The sequence below is a fragment of the Synchiropus splendidus genome, chromosome 17 (genome assembly GCF_027744825.2).
Source record: "Synchiropus splendidus isolate RoL2022-P1 chromosome 17, RoL_Sspl_1.0, whole genome shotgun sequence".
Lineage (NCBI taxonomy): Eukaryota > Metazoa > Chordata > Actinopteri > Syngnathiformes > Callionymidae > Synchiropus > Synchiropus splendidus.
This window is the reverse complement of record NC_071350.1, coordinates 15,151,885-15,171,692: the sequence shown is the minus strand read 5'-3', so window position 1 is coordinate 15,171,692 and position 19,808 is coordinate 15,151,885. Positions and strand designations below refer to the sequence as shown.

Below are 19,808 nucleotides of genomic sequence, written 5' to 3'. Positions count from 1 at the left end.
CACTGCGCATTTTCATTAAGAAAATGTAATATTCAGATCTTTCACTTGATCAATTTTAAAGTTTTTAAGTTATCATTAGCTAGCACTAGCTGACTAACTCTTCATGAACAAGGTAAGAAAATATTTTATGTTAGTTAGCATTAGCTAGCACTGGCGCTAGATAACTAACAAGGTAAGGAAATTATGGTATTTTAAGGTAGTTAGCATTAGCTGGCAATAGCACTAGCCAGCTAACTCTTCTTGAACAAGGTAAGAAAAAGATATTTTACGTCAGTTAGCAATAGCTGGCACGAGCACTAGCTGATGAACAAGGTAAGAAAATGATATTTTAAAGTAGTTAGCATTAGCTGACAATAGCACTAGCCAGCTAACACTTCTTAAACAAGTTAAGAAAAATATATTTTAAGTTAGTTAGCACTAGCTGTTACAGGCACTAGCTAACTAACTCTTCTGGAACATGGTAAGAAAATGATGATATTTTACAGTAGTACAGACTAATTTAGCGATAGATTTTCTTCAAGTTTCATGTCGAATTTGTGGACATTTCATGACATTTCACTATGTCTTCACTATGATCACATTTCATTATGTTACAGCTTCATTACAAAATATATTGCAGTCATTTTGTCCTCTAAATTCTCCACACATTACGCCACAACAGCTTACATGAAATTTTTGCTAACATCAGTATTTTCTCCAACACGCGACCTTGTTGTTGTAAGCATCTACCCGCGATAGCCGGCCATAATTTATGCCTTTTGGCCACAGCCATGGGACTTTTTAATCAGGAACACACGAAATGCCATTGATTTTCCAGAAGGTGGTGAGAAGCGATATGAAACAATTCATTTGGGCGAGTACGGAATACAGACGCCGGCGGCCATTGGCTTTCAAACAGTAATAGATTGTTTCATTATTTAATTCTTTGGTTGAGTGTGACTTTCATTTTGTTATTTAATTTTACATTTGACCAACATTGGAGCTCGCAGGTGCCTGATGTATAAATAAAGTTTGATCGACCAATTCAAAAAAGTGATTTTATTAGCATTTATCACTTCTCTAAATTGAGCATGTTTATTAAAATACATTCCTCAGTTTAAAATAAATTTGTGAAAATATGTGTGAACATAAGCAATTTGAAAAAAAGCCGATGTAGTTTTCAGAAAGATCTCTGTGTTTACACGAGAGAGCAGAGCTACATTTCTATTGAAATTGAAAGAATAATGTTGTTTACCATGAACAGCCCCATTAGCTCCGGCTTCTCTTTCAGGACCATTAAAAGCACTAAATCAGTTGGAATGAACGAAGCGGCTGTGAGCAATGGTGAGTCCTAATAATGATGTGAGTGGGACATTGCTCTGTCTTTTTCAAAAGCGTATTGCAACTTACAATGCTGGACGGAGAGTTGCGGAGAACATTCATTTATTCAACAGCAGGTTGTAGCGCGGTCAATGTGCGTACTCAGGAACCACACACATACTACGGTCCCTTCAGTTCTCAACAGTAATAATCCATTTTATTTACAGGAGACTTTTCAAAACACTCAAAGTGGGGGCAGATTCACTGCTGTAGTTAATATGCAACGTCTTTGAGTTTTCTGGAAAGATAAATGCATATTTTTAACTCCCTTACCCACGAAATAGTATAATTTTTGGCATGTTTGATGTGCAATATTGTGCATACTCTGGTGCAAATATTGTAGTGGGATGTGTTTTTCAACCGACAGTACTTCACACTCCCATTGCCACCAAATGATCACTGGCATCTCCAGCTGCCTTGCATCTCTGAAATGTCGGTATCAGATGACAGTAATTCAAGGCAACTTTTTCCGAGATGCCTGTAAAAAAGGAATGGTAGTGATCCGCGGCAAAGGTTTCATTTCATTCCACTCTTAACACGTGGAACAAGGCACTTGAACATTCTTTGTGTCTGTTTCAATACATCCTCACTCACAAAGAGACAAACACAGTAGACTTTTGCCTTCAGTGTTGATGCCGATGTCAGCCACGTACATGTCGACGTATAGGTGTTTCACTGGGTTCAAATGTATGACAGTTGAGAATAGGCTGTGGTGATAGTGACTGTAGCCAGATGATCATTTGAGGTACTATATACTGCATGACAGGGTTCACGAAACAGTGTCCTAATTTTCAGAGGCCAGTAGATTGCAACCTCGATTTAGAAATGATGTGTGGTCTCATTGAACGTGTTTTTCCAAGTACGTTTTACCACAGACAGTGCCATCTAGTGGCCTCTGAAAATCAGGACACTGTTTCATGAAACCTCATCGACCCATAACTAGTGATGGGCTTCATGAAACAGTGCCCTCATTTTCACTAGATGGCACTGTGTGTTCTAATATCCTTGGCTTTGAACAGCTACTTCAATGAAGCCTCACTAGACTGAGAACGCCACCTACAGAGCTCTAAAAATAAGTACACTGTTTCATGAAGCCTCATCAGCCCATCACTACTGCACACCACGTGACACCAGGAATTATCCAGGGCACCATCCTATGTCTGAACCCTAACACCAACATCCATTTCTCTTTCACGAGATGCAACACAGACAGCTGAGTTCTACTCTTGGGCTTCTTAACCTTTTTGATCTCGGGGCCCATTCAAGGAATAGAACTGATTCATTATTCTTGCTTGCATTTGTGTTCAATAACCATATTTTATCTACTTACACGTTATTCCATTTCCAAACCAAAAACCTTGTGGAATGACACGAAACCATGTGATCATTGCAAAGATATTTATTTGCCATCATAAAGTCTGAATATGACTTGCAAGTCATATTCACGAAATTCACTATAGAAATAAAAAATACAGTTGATCCAAACTGTTGAGAAAAAATGGAAAAACTGCAGATCACAAATAAAAGTCTGAGTAAAATAAATATAATAATGTCTAAAAATTGTGAAATAAGAAAAACATATTTTTCAAGAAAGAAGATACAAGTTAAGTGTAAATGAAAGTATTGCCATCAAAATTTGTAATTAATTCAAAAACTCCTCCAACAGGTGCTTTCATGAATAGTGTTTACTGTTGGTGGCGCCATCTCTTTCTCTGTCATCTTCTGTTTTCGAGAACTCCTCTGTGTATTGAAACTGAGCATCTCACGGCCCAGAGGTGTAAAACAAATACTTTTAGCGGCGCTCTAGGGGGCGCCATGCGCCTCGGCGCTATGGTTGAGAATCACCGATCCAGTCATTTGTACCTAGTAGTGCGAATGTGTTGGTTGGTGACTGTTGTTTATATTCTTAAACAGGGCTCTTGGTGCTGTAATTGCGGCCCTTGAAGTGAGGCAAACCGAATCCCTTTTAATTTCCACTTGCAATAACCTTGTTAGCTGTTATTGCTTTGTCCAGAGAAGCACAAGCACATAAAAGGTGTTAAATCCAGTTGCTGGGAGTGAATTAGGCCTTTGGCACACACTTAACCGACGTGTGGCAAACTGCCCGTCGCAACTGCTTTGCATAATTCTGATTATAAACACATCACTGGCTGAGTGTGATACGCAGACGCTCCGGTACTGACGCAGCCTTCGCAACACCGAATAGAAAAGAGGAGAGGAGAGGGAGTGGTGCGTGCGTGTGTCAGGGGATGGGGGCGAGAGGGGGGCCTGGGATGGAAGAACAATTGGCTCCCCAGGAGGTGGAGGTGTGGTGGCGTCAGAAGATACACATTAATATTGGAAACAATGTGAACTACACTGCGACAAATAAGAAAAGGGTGGCAGGGAACAAAATGGAATTCATTGGCGCCGACTGTGATGAGTTGTTTGACCTTCAGTAGGAATTTCGGGGGGCAATTACCAGCGATAATCATCAGAAACTTTCACCGGTAAATCTTGTCGTACTCGCCCCGACATTGTGTTGTCATGTGTCAGAAATAGGAATCCGGAGTCATACGCCAGAGTCAAGGGATGATAGGGAGCTAAAGGCGCGACTCATGTTCGCATCATGGCTCCTGAAGTCGACGGTCTTGGGTGAAGTCACTCGGTAACTTTACCGCTCCTCATTTCATGGACCAGCTCATTCTCCATCATCCACCTTCCACCAAAACATCTCATCCGGCTGACAGGGGGAGCAGTTCAGACAGACTTTTCCAGAAGCATCTGTTCGACATCAATTTTGCCGCCCGTCTGAGCACGCCAGCTGAAAAACTCAAAACAGCAACTGGGGGGGGAACTGCACAGCGCTGCGCTCCATTCCAAAAAATATAAATGCCTAATAAAATTAAAATAAAATACAATACAATACTTAAATTAACAAAAATAATATGCTCATTACATATTAGAAATGCATTTGACTTTGAGGTGAAAAATAAATAAAAAGTGTGAATATATATATATATATATATATATATATATATATATATATATATATATATATATATATATAATAAAGGTCCCGAGGATATATATATATTTTATATATATGTTTTTATATATATGTAATTATATTTTTGTAATTTTATTTTTCTGCTTTTTATTTATATTTGTCATGTCATATACATATGACAAATATGAATAAAAAGCAGAAAAATATAATTACAATAAGGTTAATGTAAATTATATAATGTCTATATTAAATATGAATTAAAAATATATATAAAAATAATCAGAAAAAATATATACAATTACAAAAAGATATATAAGATATAGGTGAGAACATGTTTTGTTTATTTAAAAAGCTTGTCGGATCCTGGGGTTTTGCTAATGAAGTCTCACAGAAGACATGCTATTTGTCAATGTCAAAAAAAAACCCCACATCTCCCAGTCCCCACATGTGTCAAGCTTGATTGAGTGACTGGCTTTTCATCCTTTTGTCGATATCAATCTTTGCGAGCTCGCAGCTGCTGGCACTTTCTCTGAGGCCTTATTAAAGACAGTGCCCGGGCACAAAGTGATGGCTGTGATCGGAGTTTTTACTTCCTGACAACAAGACTGATGAAAGGAAGCCGATGAAAACAGGTGCTGTTTGTAGTCACGCTGTCCAAGCCAAGGTTTGATCTCCAGAGGTGAAGCAAGGTTCACTTTTTCATGTGGTTTTCAAACAAACAGGGAGTCTTTAAATAAGTCAGCAGGCTCGAGAAACTAATATTAGCTACTTATATATGTTTCTTAATAACATCGCAATATTTAAGATGAGACGTTCAAGTGCTGTCAGAGCTGTAGAAATTTTCCTCCACGTTCACAGCCCAATAAAATAATGGAACAACATTAAATAAACTCTGGAAAAAGTGTAAGAGGCTGAATTAATGTATGATATAAATTGTTGTTTAAGATTAAGATTAATTGAAGAATATATATATATATATATATATATATATATATATATATATATATATATATATAATGGGGGAATAAATGATTAAAACATATTTTCATTTCATCTTTATTTAACAGTATTTAATTTTTTTAAAACTTTATTTTGCTATATTAATAAAACTTTAGAAGGCCATTAGAAAATCAACATCAACATACTACCAGAGAGCTCCTGAAGGCATCGCCTCTATGTTTTCCAGGAAGCCTTGTAACTCTCAAGCTTTGAAGAGCTCACCCCACTAATGGAGTGGATGTGAATGAGGAAGAGTGAGCGACACTAGGAGACTTGTTCGACTTGTTTTGGGGCTGCGGTTGAGGACAAAAGGGCTGAAATATGCGTGCGACTGTCGCACAAACTGCATGCTGTTGGTCTAAAACGACTGTTTGGTTCAGCTGGTAGAGGAGTGGGTGGGTTTTGGAGTGGATTGAAGACAACTGCCGAGGTTAATGGACATGGTGAATGAGGTCAAGAAGGTGTGACTTAAGAGGGTTAGGTGACAGTGGAGGAGTTGCTTCAGCAACACACGATGGGAGTGTATTTTAAAAGGACTTTTCATGGCAAACTGTGATGCTATAGCTGAGCTGCAGCTGACTATGTCGCAGTGAGAAGAACCTGAGCAGAAAGAACAGAGCAGGCTGATATCTATGAAATAATGAAATCTGAACTACGGCTGCCAGCATGAGCCCAGTGAAAGCGGTCTCATTTCCTGACCAGAATGTAAAGTCGACAGCAGAAACTTGATTAACTCCTGTCAAATCGAAGTGAAAGCTGTGGTGCTCCACCATCTTCCGCCAGCCAGCTGAATATGTCGAACCATCAGCTGAGATATTTAGGCACTTTGCAAGGACAAAATCAAAAAGTCATCCCCAAAAATACATCTCAAGAGCACAATCCGGCTCTGCTTTATTCTATTTTGTTTGCTTTTTGGAGCAGACAGAATTATCCTGCATGGCTGGTTGTGTGTGCGTGTGTGAGTGATTGAGCGTGTGTGTATTTTGTGTATAACGTGGTCTTGGTTTGAACCTTGTCTGCTGCACGCACAGCCTGACTCGGCGCTACGGGGAGATGTGGGCGTCGTGTCTGCCAGGCCTCTTACACTCCACTTGTCCACACGCATTACTCACACCAACACACACACATGCACTCGCGCCAGCACACGTATGGGCTGCACCGGCACAAGCGTCACACCACGGCACGTCATTGGTGTCTGTGCAGCCGTGTGCACATGTGCTCACAGATGTCTGTTGGCATGACATGGCTATTTTTTTAGCAAAGATCTGTAGTTATATTTACTTGACCGTGCTACTTCTTAAATGACCTCCATGTCTTCTTTCACTAAACATTCATTCAACACTCAACAGATATTTCAAATTGGGTCTTTTGTGCAATATATATATATTTTTTTTATTTCTAATTGTGTTGATTTTAATGGTCATGCAGACTTTTTTCAATGAGTAAACATTTGTTTTTCTACACATACATCTTGACAAAAAGTTACCTTAAATTTAAGACTAGAAATAAGTAAAATAAATGATATTTTCTCTCACAAATGACTTGAAATGAGAGAATTTAGTGAACAAAAGTCGTAGATGAGGAGCAATTGTTGACTGTTATCTTTTCCCATACAAACTCATTGACAACCAAGTGAATTTTCTCAGCAGAATTTTTACATTTTTGCAACATCAGATGACTCATGTACTGCGTTTTAATATGTGCTCATGAATAATATAGTGCAGAAAGCGTGTTTGTTTTGGTTTCCTCCGAGACGTGGCATGAAATGACTCCACATCCATGTAACAAGACGTGGCTGTCGACCTATAATGTCAATTATCCAAGTCTGAATATGTTTTAAAGTCTCCAGCAGATGGCCTCATCGTGCTTCTCTGTGTGCCTCCTGGCCACTAGTTCATCCGAGGACATCTACTTTTACATTTCCTCACAATGGTAATGGGACTTTTATTGAGCGCTTTATTCGTCACCGGCGCAAAAGTTTAGCGCTTTATTTAAAAAACCCCAAACTTGATGCGCGTTTTCGCCACGAAGAGTGAAGTTCCATGTGGTACAAACGTGCCATTATGCGTGACTTTAGATGGATTTAACCTTCACTCACTCCGCCTGGATTGATGGCGCGGCTCTTGCAGCGACGGTGGCGCACAGCGGCGGAGAGAGAGGGGCGCACTTGAATGCGTCGCGGAGAGACCGTGGTTTCATTACCTTGCCCAGTCCGACGCGTCACACGGCAACTGAATGTTACGCCACGAGGATGGTTTTGGACGAAAAGGAGCGTTTAAAGAGCGTGGAAAGACCCGAGGAGGCGCGCAATGAAGGATGCGTGATCGGAGGAGAGCGCAGAGGAGGTGAGCAACCTTCTGGTTCCTTTTCTAACTTGGACCAGCCGGGATGACATTGCTTTTAATGTCGGTCAAAAGAGCGGATTTTCAGAGTCACGCGAGGAAAAGAGCAATTTTAAAATGAAATATCTGAGCTGAGGCAGCGAATGTGTGCTTAAGTGATTTTTAATGCCAGCACGCAACCTAAAAAAAAAGCACATTCCATGAGGATTAAAGACGGCAGCAGAAGATCCGACTCACTTTTCTGCTCATATTGACGGCATCTTGCCTTAAAAAAGCAGCCTGCGGTGGAACCGAAGATAAGAATAATAAGAGTGGAGATGATGAGCATCAATAAAGGCACAGTTACAGTGGAAACGCCTGGAGGATCATTAAACAAATCAGATAAACGTAGCGTGAAAACCATCAATACCAGTTATTGATGAGGTGCTATATAAGGCTAATGATCGCACAAGCCTCTGTTTACTCAACAGCTGGCTGGCGGTATGGAGCCAAACTTTCACTGAGGGCTTGGAGGCTGAGGCTCATTCACAGAGCGACTTGAAAGAATGTCATCTCTCACTGCTGCCTCAACGTACAGTGCTTGCTGTCTGTTCTCCTGCTGCAGGATTGGACCAAGATTTTGAGGGACGTATTGTGGAGAGGTCGTTCTGATGTAGCAGCGAGGATGGTAAAGACCAAGAGTCCATGGATGAGCCGGTCTGTGGGAGAGCTGGTGCCCAGACAATTCTCTTCTCCAGCGACGACGACCACAACGGCACTCTCCGTCTGACACTGTCCCCAGGGTGGCACATCTGCAGGAGGCTGGGGATGTGATGGGGTGACTGCTGACGCCCCCCCTCCCGACACCCATCCCTTCTCTCGCAGCGTAATATAAACAATGGATCAGAATTTCTCGACAGTCCGAGATGGCAAGCAGCTGCTCCCGGAGAGAGACTCGTCCAAACGTGTGTTGACAGGATGCTTCCTCTCCCTCCTCATCTTCACCACGCTGCTTGGTAACACGCTCGTGTGCGCCGCCGTCACCAAGTTCAGACACCTGCGCTCCAAGGTCACCAACTTCTTTGTGATCTCGCTGGCGATCTCAGATCTGCTCGTCGCCATCCTGGTGATGCCATGGAAGGCGGCCACTGAGATCGTGGGCTTTTGGCCGTTCGGCGCCTTCTGCAACGTCTGGGTGGCGTTCGACATCATGTGCTCCACTGCCTCCATCTTGAACTTGTGCGTTATAAGCGTTGACCGCTACTGGGCCATCTCCAGCCCTTTTCGGTACGAGCGCAAGATGACACCGAAGGTTGCATGTCTTATGATCAGTGTGGCATGGACTCTGTCTGTACTCATCTCCTTCATTCCGGTGCAGCTGAACTGGCACAAAGCTCAGACCACCAGCTACGCAGAGCTGAATGGAACGTTTGCAGGCGACCTGCCGCCCGACAACTGCGACTCCAGCCTTAACAGGACCTACGCCATCTCCTCCTCCCTCATCAGCTTCTACATCCCCGTGGCTATTATGATCGTCACGTACACCCGCATCTACCGCATCGCCCAAAAACAGATTCGGAGAATATCGGCCCTGGAGCGGGCGGCTGAGAGTGCCAAAAACCGTCACAGCAGCATGGGGAATAGCTCCAACATGGAGTCGGAGAGCTCCTTCAAAATGTCTTTCAAGCGAGAAACCAAAGTCTTGAAGACTCTTTCGGTCATCATGGGAGTGTTTGTGTGCTGCTGGTTACCCTTCTTCATCCTAAACTGTATGGTTCCATTCTGCGAGCCCAATTCGCCGGACCTGGCCAACGACTTCCCCTGTATCAGCTCAACGACTTTTGATGTGTTTGTGTGGTTCGGCTGGGCCAACTCCTCCCTCAACCCCATCATCTATGCCTTCAACGCAGATTTCCGCAAGGCCTTCTCCATCCTGCTGGGCTGCCACCGGCTCTGCCCGGGCAGCAACACCATCGAGATCGTCAGCATTAACAACAATATGGCCGCCTCCAATTCCAACCAGTATCAGCCCAAAAGTCTCATCCCAAAGGAGGACAACCATCCATCTGGCTGCGTGATTCCCCACAGCATCCTGTGTCAGGAGGAGGAGCTCCCGACCAAGCATGGATGCGGTGGGGAGGCCGAGGTGGTGAGGGTAAACAATGCCCTGGAGAAACTTTCCCCTGCCATCTCTGGGAATTTAGACAGTGACACTGAGGTCACGCTGGAAAAGATCAATCCCATTACTCAGAACGGACAGCACAAAGTCATGTCCTGTTGAGACAAGAGGGGATACACTGCAGCATGTATGTATACACCAATTAAAAAAAAAAAACAAAAAGCTTACACAGAAGGACGGCAGAATGAACAAACATCTCCACGAACATTCAACACAGTGTGCGATAAACACTGACGTGGAATTACCTTCAGAATGTTTTCAAGTTAAGGCACTTTAACCTGGATATAACCATCTGCAAAATACCCTCAGCATTTACACATGAAATCAACAGAGAATTTCATTATAAATGTTGACAATGATAGCGGTGCACTTGTATACATTTTTTTTTGCAAAGACGTATACATCTGCAAGTGAGTACTGTGCAATACTGGCTTCAAAAACAACTTCAGTGAAGAGGAGAAAGATGTAATACTAGTAGCTAAATTTGTCTTGTAGGTAAGTGGTCTGTATTTGTTAAATGGAAGAAAGTATTATGTTGGTAAATGGATTTTTTTTTGGATCCAGTTTTTCTTCTGAAGACAAAAACTCAATTGCCAAAGTTATTAAGATGAAAATAATGGTGCGTTTAAAGTCTTTATTCCATTTAGGATGTGTTGCTTATGTAGTTCTGAATATGATTTTTCTTGTCTTTTGCGACACTTGATAATAATAATTGCTTTTCTTTCCAAGCTCACCATGACTTGAAATGCATGAAAAACGCTCTTGTTGGTTCAGAAAACTAATTTCATCGCTGAAACAAGCCCATGGAGAGTCATGTTTTGGGAACCAAGTGTGACTGGGGCAGATAGAGAAACTCTTAGTAATGGCGGACGACTCGGTCCTGGTATCTAATAGTGCTCACCGGAAGTCTTTCTCCTGCAGGCTTCTTTATCTCCCTCTAGCAAACTCCCTTAAAGACTTTACATCCCTCAGATTCTCAGTCAGAACTGTCCCTTTCCGCGACCTCAACTGTCAACCCCACTTTTTCACTGGCTCCAGCCGCTCTTCTTAAAATCCTTACCCTTTAATCATTACATTTTTCGCAAAATGCCACCAGTCATTAACTAAAATTACAAGCGATGTGAAAGAAAAACGGCAGGAAGAGGAGGGGAAGCCGCCACGGAGTTCACTCAGCCGGAATTGAGGTGTCACTTAGTGACCTTTTGCAAACTTGCAGATATCGGATTTTTTAAATTGCTCATGCTGGGAACCATGCTGTGCTGTTGCTGCAATGTGGAGCGTGTGGTGTGACAGCTGTTCTGTGCTCTGGGAGGAGAATTAGCATTGAAAATTGGCAGTTGTACAAAAATTAGACCCAGTCGTCCCACCGTGGCCCGTCAGCTCTTGGAATGCCCAGAAGAGAGAGGACCTGGGGGGGATGTGGTGGGCATCACATTCTCTTTCATTGAGCTCAGTTTTGAACTGCACTACATCCTTTAGGAATTATATGTGTCTCACAGCTCGACATATGGTGGTTGCTGTATGACAATCACATGGGTTCAACTCGAGGCCAGGGAGCTCAATTTGGCTCATGCTGTGTTAAGGAGGTGTGGTACAGAGAGATTATACATGTCGGCTACTTCTAAAAGATGAAAAATTGATGGAGATGGAAGATAATTTGATGAAAGATGAAAAAGCAGCTGTGAGGATGAGGCTGAAGGTAGCCGCTGGAAATGAAAGAAAGAAAACGTAATTGCCTGTTGAGGCCGACGTGTTCTTTTTTAAACATTTCTAAAACTGAAGATTATCATCAGAGGCTCTGTCTGTCAGTGGCTCCCGAGTCATTTCGTTTATTTCTGCCGCCACAAGGGGGTGTATAAAGGTTTGCTGCCACTGTACTTTCACTATCAGGGCTGGATTTAAACGTGGTGCATCTGGCTTTCTTGCTGTGAAATGAAGATTTTGCAAAAGCCTAACAAAAGGTGAAACAGTGCTCATGATGGATTTGTCTTTCTTTACAAAACACTCATGATCACCCAAGAAGATTCTGTTGTCTTGAAGAAAAACAAATGCCTGAGCGACTCAACTTAAATCCAACGGCTGAGTCATTTATATCCGAGCATGAAGGAAAACATCCAATGCAGTTAGTCTTCTTCTCTTGCTACATGAAAAGCAGTGTTGTGCACACTGCCATCTAGTCAGTCTAATCAACATTGGGATTTCCAACATTTTACCGGCAACAAAACCGCTCCACTGATATTCAACAGATTTTTCACTTAACTTTATATTAGTACCAATGATTATTCACGACTTTAAATGCCTTGTACTGTTTCCTGTATCATATGGCGTCTTTGTATCTGTGAGTGTGTGGACGTTCTGTATGTGTGGTCATGGAGACACTAACTGTAGCGTAAAGTGCCCACAATGTTGAGCACTTTGGCATGCATTTGTAAATATGTATGTAAGGTCACGTCACTGTCCAAGCACCGCATTTGTTTAAGATGCATGCGTGAAGAGATTTCAACTTTATAAAGTATTGGTTGGTGGTCGTTGCTCAAGCGTCTTCTCTGGGGCCTTGTTGAGAAGGGCTTTTTTTTCAGACAGTTTCTCCATTGTTTTGATAATATAATCCAGCCACTTTGGAGGTGACTGACTGGATCTTGTGGCTGTTTCATGATGCTAGTGCTAGTGAAACATAGGTCTGGATCAGAGATGGTTCTGTTTTGTTGGCAGGTTTACAACCAGGCTGAGGAAGATTCCGTGGTTACTCGATGACCATAGAATGCCCCCCTTCTTTAAACATGTGGCTTGGTTTCATTCGCCAGACTGAACTGGTCAATCCTCTTGATGGGTCTCGCCATGATCTTCTCATCCGGTGGAAAGAAACGTTCTTGATATGTTGGCTGTTTGGACAGACTGAAAGTCAGGAGGTCTGGCAGGTTCCCATGTGTCCTAGGCTGAACGCCTTTGTGATTCTGTCCAACTTGTTCTTCAACTTAGCCGTCATCATTTTCCAAATCTCTAGTGGGTACTAGTACTTTGAAAACCTGTTAAAATCTGTCAAGGTGGCAACTCACAGAGGCAGAACTGTAGCCCATTATCGAGTGTGGGTGCAATTAAAAGAGAAATATTTGGACGCCGCTGTCAGTGTTCCATCTGATGCTTCAGCGGCGCTGTCAGCTCTGAGAGCTGTGATTGACCGATGGTCTTCCATTCCACTTTTACTCTCTGTCTAGGTCACCGTATAGTCTGGGCTCTGGTTGTTTTATGGACTGAGACCTGTAGCCAAGGCTCAGTGTTTCAAAAATGTCGCCTGAAACACATCGCTGAAGCTGCGACCTTGCTGCATCGCTGCTTCCATATTGCAGCGAGACAGTTTGTTGCACATGGATTTTACAAATCCCGGGTTCAGTGCAGGGTTTGGTCAGTGCTTTCCTTTGACAGTGACTTCAGCCAATGTTGCTTGGTTTGACTTGTGACCATTGGAGCTCTGGGGGGACCTTGAGATGTGCAGACCCAGGCTGCAGGTATATAGTGACAACCAAACCATCAGATTTCTTCACGATTCTGCCACCTGGCTTTGGTTGAACAACTTCCGACTGCTGGAAAAAGCCGGCAAACTGTCTACCGAACCTTACTCTTGCTGACCTAGCCCTCATTGTCCTATGGTGGCCTGTGTGGCTCAGTTGGTTGGGCTCAAACCTGCCGGTCAGAACGAACAGGGCTTCCTTGAATTCATAAACCTTTCTGTTGGATTCTTATTTCCATAGTCAGCCAGTGTACATGCAAGTAATCGTACAACTATTTGGCACCTTTAGTGTGTGGGAATCTAATAAAAATAATGAATCTGGAAGAGTCCAAGAACCTAAGATTAAGTTGTCAACAAAAACATCAACATCAGACTCACAATTCCTCTGCTTTTTGGACCATCAGTTGTGTCCGGAGAACACTCCTGGTCCTGCAGTGAAGGATGGCAAAGCAACCTACTTCTCAATAAAGCAGGATCTGGATAGTTTGTTCCAGCTAAGATCAAATTAGCTGTTAAAAAGTAATTGATTTTTTTTTCTTTTCGACTGGAGAATCAATATTTAATCCTGGATTAAATGATCATCTGAAATCTACTGAGACCCAGGTCGATGCAGTTTGACCCCTGCTGTTTTTTGACGCCTTCCCTCTGGGTTGTTACAGCAGCTCCTCGCTGTTTTCCTGAAATATATTCTGGGAAAAAAACTGACAGCACACTGTTTGTCTGAGATGCTGAGAAAGATCGTAAAGGTTAAACTTCAATAATTCAGATCTTTGCTTGCTGTTAAAAAAAGAGGCTTTAATCCTGCGGACGGCTCTTAACAAAATCTGACAGCATGACAGGAAGTTCATCATCACAGCAGCCTCCATTGGCATAATACAACAGTTAAAACAGGATTGTTTGGGAGTGAAAATGAAGCACATTGGTTTAGCTGACGTTGATGTTGTCTATTAATGTCACAGAAGGGCAATATGCAATGAATAAAAAATGGATGGTGTAAAATGAGGTCATGTCTTTTGGAAAAGTAGAGCTGAGCCAGAAGGCGATTCTTGAAGTCAGGGTGACTCTCAGACGAGTTCCGCTAAGGGGTGAGTTTGTATCGCACTTACATGGGAAAGGAGCCTTGTCATCAGTCTGGGATTCAGTGCGGACCTGGATGTTGCAAAGGTTGGAAGGCAGGATGTAGCCACATTAGCTTCTCTGGTGAACGATAAGGAGGATTACTTCTTTGTCTCTTTCGCTTGTTCTGAGTGAGGGGATAGAAGTTAGTAGTGAATAGAAGACATTACTGTCCATAGACGTGCGCAGGAGAAAAGAAACATTTATTAAAGTTTGTTTTTGGATTAATCTTGCTTCAATACCTTTTTTTTCAGCTTATTTTTTTTCATATATTAAAATACTATTACTAATACCACAACTAGGTGGTATCTCTTTGTTCAGATTCTTAATGTAATCCTGCGATAAACCCCACAAAACTGCCGTGTAAGTAAGAAAAATATTTTCTATTTTGCTAAGCCGAGATGTGAGTGAAAGAAAAGCGTAAATGATGAGCAGTTTTCACAATGTCTTATTTGCTCAGGAAAGTAGCAGCATTGTCTCAATGCGTTGGGCTTGAAAAATAAAGGAGATTGTTTGCATCACTTGAAAAGGAGATGAATAACCAACTGTCCTACTGGGAAATGATCTAAAACCCATTGTGCTGCACACCAATGGCGACGACAATCCAACTATTCATATCGACTGAAAAGCTTCATGTGTTTGGGTATCAGTGTGTCGGAATTTGACTTAGCTCTCTGAGGGATTTAACCTGAAAATAAACACCCCAGCCAGCCCAAACATGCCTCCAAATGGAGTGCACACCCAGCTGGTCTCTCTCCGCTTCGAGCACGAAGCCAGCTCTCTGACATTATACGTTGAGCATCCACCGTCTGCGGCGTGTGTGACCATGAAGGCGTGAAACGCCGCTACATGGGAGGGAGAGCGAGTTCATCCAATAGAACGCAATCACTCTTCAACAAAACATTTGATTTTCCTGCCCTGGAAAATCCATCGGTATCTGCGAGGCCGGGCTGATGTGTGTGCGGGGGCGGCCTTTTAGCTCAATATGTGCCTCCACTTGTTGTGACACACTGGCAGCTAATTGTCCTTCTGGCTCTGACCCTGGCTCCGGCTTTCGGAATTAACTAGCAGCTAATCTTGCGGTGGCGTTTCTCCCCGCTCCTCACCAGTTCTCATTCACCGGACGCAATAAAGTGCACACACTGCAGTGCATGTGAGGAAAGCGCCCGAGAGGAGGGTTTGCTCCCGTTCTGCGCCGTCCCTCGCGCTTCGGATGTTAACACAGATTGAATTCATTATTAAAGAGACAGGGCTTTTCTGGTTCTCTTCTGAGACTCACCTGCTGCCCTTCTATCATTTGGCTTTCACTCCAAGATCCAACATTCTATAGTGGAATAAAAAGAAGCTACAATCCACAGCTAAATTAGAGCAATAATCCCAATCGTAGTATTCCTTTTTTCAATCCTAATGGGATTGAATTGCAGATGAAATGTTGAGATTTTGAGATTTTTTTCCCAACTGCACTTTATTGACCTGTTCTGGTCTACACTGTATCATACCATACTGTCGTACACTGCGTCGTGTTACACTGAACTGCATGGCATACGATCAAATTCTGCTGTGTTCTACACTGTAAATGACATGCATTATCAAATCTCACCCTGTTTTGTGATGAAGAAAGAGCTGAGCCAAAAGACAGAGCTATCGCTGAACCGGTTGACTTTGACTCCTGTTGTTTGTTTTGACTCTCATCAAGAGACGGTGTGAGGTCAGCCATCTGACAGGGACTCAAAGTAGAGCTGGTGCAAATAATACCTGGGCACTTTATTTCAAGATGAGCTGAAGGGCGTCGCCCTCAACTACTGCTGAAGCTCACTACAGTGCGCTGTATATACTGTGTTGTACATACTTTCCTGTACTGTACTACAGGACCTAAACTATCCTACATATATTTCAAGACTAAATTACACTGCTCTGTATGCTACACAGTACTGTACGAAATTTCCCTGGACAATGAATCACAAAGTCAGCAGTTCTTTTCCTAGTAACACAACACAGTCATATTCATTGTCCATTTTTATTTATATGTGTTTGTTTTGTCATCAGTTGTAGTGGAACTGAGATTTGAACATGGCGCCCGCAGAAGCAAACCCGACAGATAAACCCAAGTTTGTTTGTCACGTACGGGAGATTGATAGTCAGAGAAGAGATTTGACCCCAGACTCCTCCCCCCTCCCACCCGCCTCTCCTGGGATCTCACCTTGTCAACTCGGTGAGTCACGCTCGGGGCAGTCACTGCCTTTACTTCAGAACACGGGGATATTGTTCCCATGAGAGCAACGTTCTGCTCCAAGGAAGAAGTCGGGCGACAGCATTCTCCTCTCAGTGTACGGGACTGAAACAAAAGCGGCCGTGAGAGAGCGGGCTGGACGCTTAGTTGGTGTCATGAACTTTTCAGTGCCGGAAATTCAAATTGAACTGTTGTCTCTCTTAAATATTTTCAATAACTGCAGTCTGGATTATTAAATCCACAGTCCAACAACACAGAGAAGTGTTTTCCAAGCAAACCAATGTGCTTTATGAGACGTTTCAGCCTTGGAATGTGACTTTTCTGAATCAACACGATGCTCAATCCAACCAACAGGAAGCGCTTATTTTTGTCCAGTTTCATATGACGGAAGCCAATTGGCTTCATTTTTCTGACTGGCTGTGATGTTGCTAACAATGCTAATGATGTAGCATCTCGACTCATTTAAAATGAATCACTTCCTTTTTCAGAATTTATTGAATGTGCCAACTTTTTTGTTTTTATCAGGCGATATTTGGCCTGTTTTTTTTTTTTTTTTAAAGAAAATGCTCAATGTGAAAAATTATTAATGATGTTATTATTTATAATTACAATTATTATTATTTTGTTCTTTTTTTCCCTCCCCAATTTTTGAAGTTCTTTCCAAACTGAAAGTATATACTCTTTATTATATATATGTTTTTTTTTACTGATTACAAAATACAATATATATTTCAAAGTTCCTAGATAATTAAGAAGATTTAGTCATCATACATAAAAGCTAAATTCTTCAGTTAAACAGTGTAAAAAAAAAAAAATCTTGTTTTTTCTTTTCTCCTAAAATGTCTTTTTTCAAAACACATTTTGGTTGTTGTTTTTTTCAAATAACATTTTTTGTCTGTTTAATTATTTCTATTTCTATTAATCGTATTATTTAGATTGATGGTGCTGTTGGGTGCTTTTAGAGAAAGAAAAAATTATATTGCAACAATGCAAATACATTTTTTAAGGCACTTGAAAGCACCATTGACAAACTCAATCTATGGATTCTATAAAGTGTGGGAGATCATTCTGTGGACACTTGAACGCACCATTATTGCCTCCTTCAGTTCTGAAAAGTAAAAAAAAAAAAAGTATTTATTTTTGTTTTACTCATGAAGTTCTCATTAAAAACAGAGCTAGTGTTGTGGACGCAGGGATGCAGTATTGTACCTGTACTGATGTTTAAAAATGTAGTTGTGATGAACACAAGTGCTTTTTCAAAAATCCTTAATGTGTGTAGCCAACTTCAATGCTTTTATTGTTTGTTTTAATTTAATATTGTCGGTGACTATTTATATATTTATTTATTTACATGTTACATGAACGTGATGTCAAGAGTTCTAACCCCTGAAGTATTTAGTTTACAGCTGGTACAGAGAAATAAATGTGCCCTTTCTTGTAAATAAAGACGTGTGGCTTCATTGGAATCTTGCTGCTTCTCTGTTCTGCTGTGGCCCCTGCTGGATCGGGTCGCAGGGAGAGGATCAATGGACATTGATTCGGAACAGTGACGGATTTTTTTTTTTCCGCCCACCCCACCACCAACACCCCGAACGCTGTGTCCTCGCCGCGCTCCTGCTGCATTTACATAACCTGACAGCTACTTGACAACTGACACATCCTCAACTTGCTCGCCGCCTGACTCGCGAGATAAAGTACTGCCGCAGATCCACTTCACATTTGGAACTTGTTCTAAATAATCCCTCTGTATATTACTTCCCTACAGTTCACAGAATGATTAGGAAAGTGTTTCCCTTTTTCCCAATGTAAATAAGATCTATTGGGCGTAATTGGTATTTATTTGTATTTTTTTTTTCATTCACTATATATAAAATTCTATGAGTACTCGAAAGAGTTTGTACGTGAGTTTGTAAGTGTTTACCGTTTATATACAATTTATATATATAAAACCTGATAATTATATATATATACAATTTATATATAAAACTATAAAAAAAACCTAATTTAAACACAATTATTATCTATTTCTTATGACTTTATGATTTACATTAAATAAATCTAAATATTTGAGGGAGAAAATAATGCAATATGTTTGAAATAAAATTAATAAAAAAATTATGTAAAAACTAACCAGCTAAATGCATTCAACATTTGCAATATTTTGAGTCCAGTGTTTATTATGGTCAATAGAAGGAATCATATATTTTTTTCCCCCTAAAAATATATATTAAAAAATATATAAATTATATAAATAATAATATAAATAATAATATAAATAATATATATATATATTTTATATATTTATTTATTTTTTTTTTTTTTTTTCATGAGTTAAGTTAAAGCTATGACACAGACACTTGCTCTCATTCTTCTTAAAAAAAAAAGCTTGATCTGGAGAGGCATTTCAAACAAGGCCACCAGACTCGGCGCGTTCATATCCCCTGGGACGGGGGAGCTGGAGGAGGTTTCTGCACGGAAGTCTGGCTATACTTGCTGACTGGGCTACTTCTGGACCTGTGCTTGGATAAACGGAAGGATGGCGCGCTGAGGCACAAGCTAGCAATACTTGTGTTGACTTTCTTCTTTCTTTTTTTTTTTTATGACAGACCTTCCTAAAGCCTGATATCGGGACACACGTGCAGGTCCCAGGGGCAGGACTGCCAGAGGGGATGCCCATCTATCTGGCGGTAAAAAGGTTGTTACTTTATCAGTCTGTAATGGGGGATCCAGTTTCCAGGATGGAAACAGCTCAGTGCATTCATACAGTCATAATGTGCTTATATAACTCGTCTAGTGCCCATTTGGGTCTTGAGCTCGGCCGCTCAGATTGGGGGGCTGTAAATGTATAACAAGCTTATTTTGCAGACTTGAAAAACACATATTCAGCGGACGTGAAAATGGAAAGAATGCCATAGTCTCCGCACAAATGAGTATGTGCACCTTGACACGGCTTGGTTTTCAGGAGTCAAAAACAATATGGACCTACTGAGTTGGGTGAGGTTCTGGATTGTGTGCTCCCAAAGGCAAGTGGATTCAGAATGAGACCAGATGCAATTCGTTGTATGAGACAATAGGGTTGTGTGGTGTTTGGAGTTTGGGTCTCAAAA

The 19,808-nt window shown here is 41.5% G+C and overlaps 1 protein-coding gene across 1 annotated transcript; it reads left to right on the top strand.

The window, feature by feature from the left end:
- Nucleotides 1-7,211: 7,211 nt before the first annotated feature.
- drd1b (dopamine receptor D1b) lies at nucleotides 7,212-18,449 on the top strand. Its single transcript, XM_053847487.1, has 2 exons — nucleotides 7,212-7,692; nucleotides 8,294-18,449. The coding sequence occupies exon 2, from the start codon at nucleotides 8,567-8,569 to the stop codon at nucleotides 9,947-9,949; it is 1,383 nt and encodes a 460-aa protein (XP_053703462.1). The 5' UTR covers nucleotides 7,212-7,692; nucleotides 8,294-8,566; the 3' UTR covers nucleotides 9,950-18,449.
- The last annotated feature ends 1,359 nt before the right edge of the window (nucleotides 18,450-19,808 follow it).

Excerpts from the sequence above, each read along its gene's own strand:
- drd1b (XM_053847487.1), top strand. The coding sequence starts at position 8,567 with ATGGATCAGAATTTCTCGACAGTCCGAGATGGCAAGCAGCTGCTCCCG.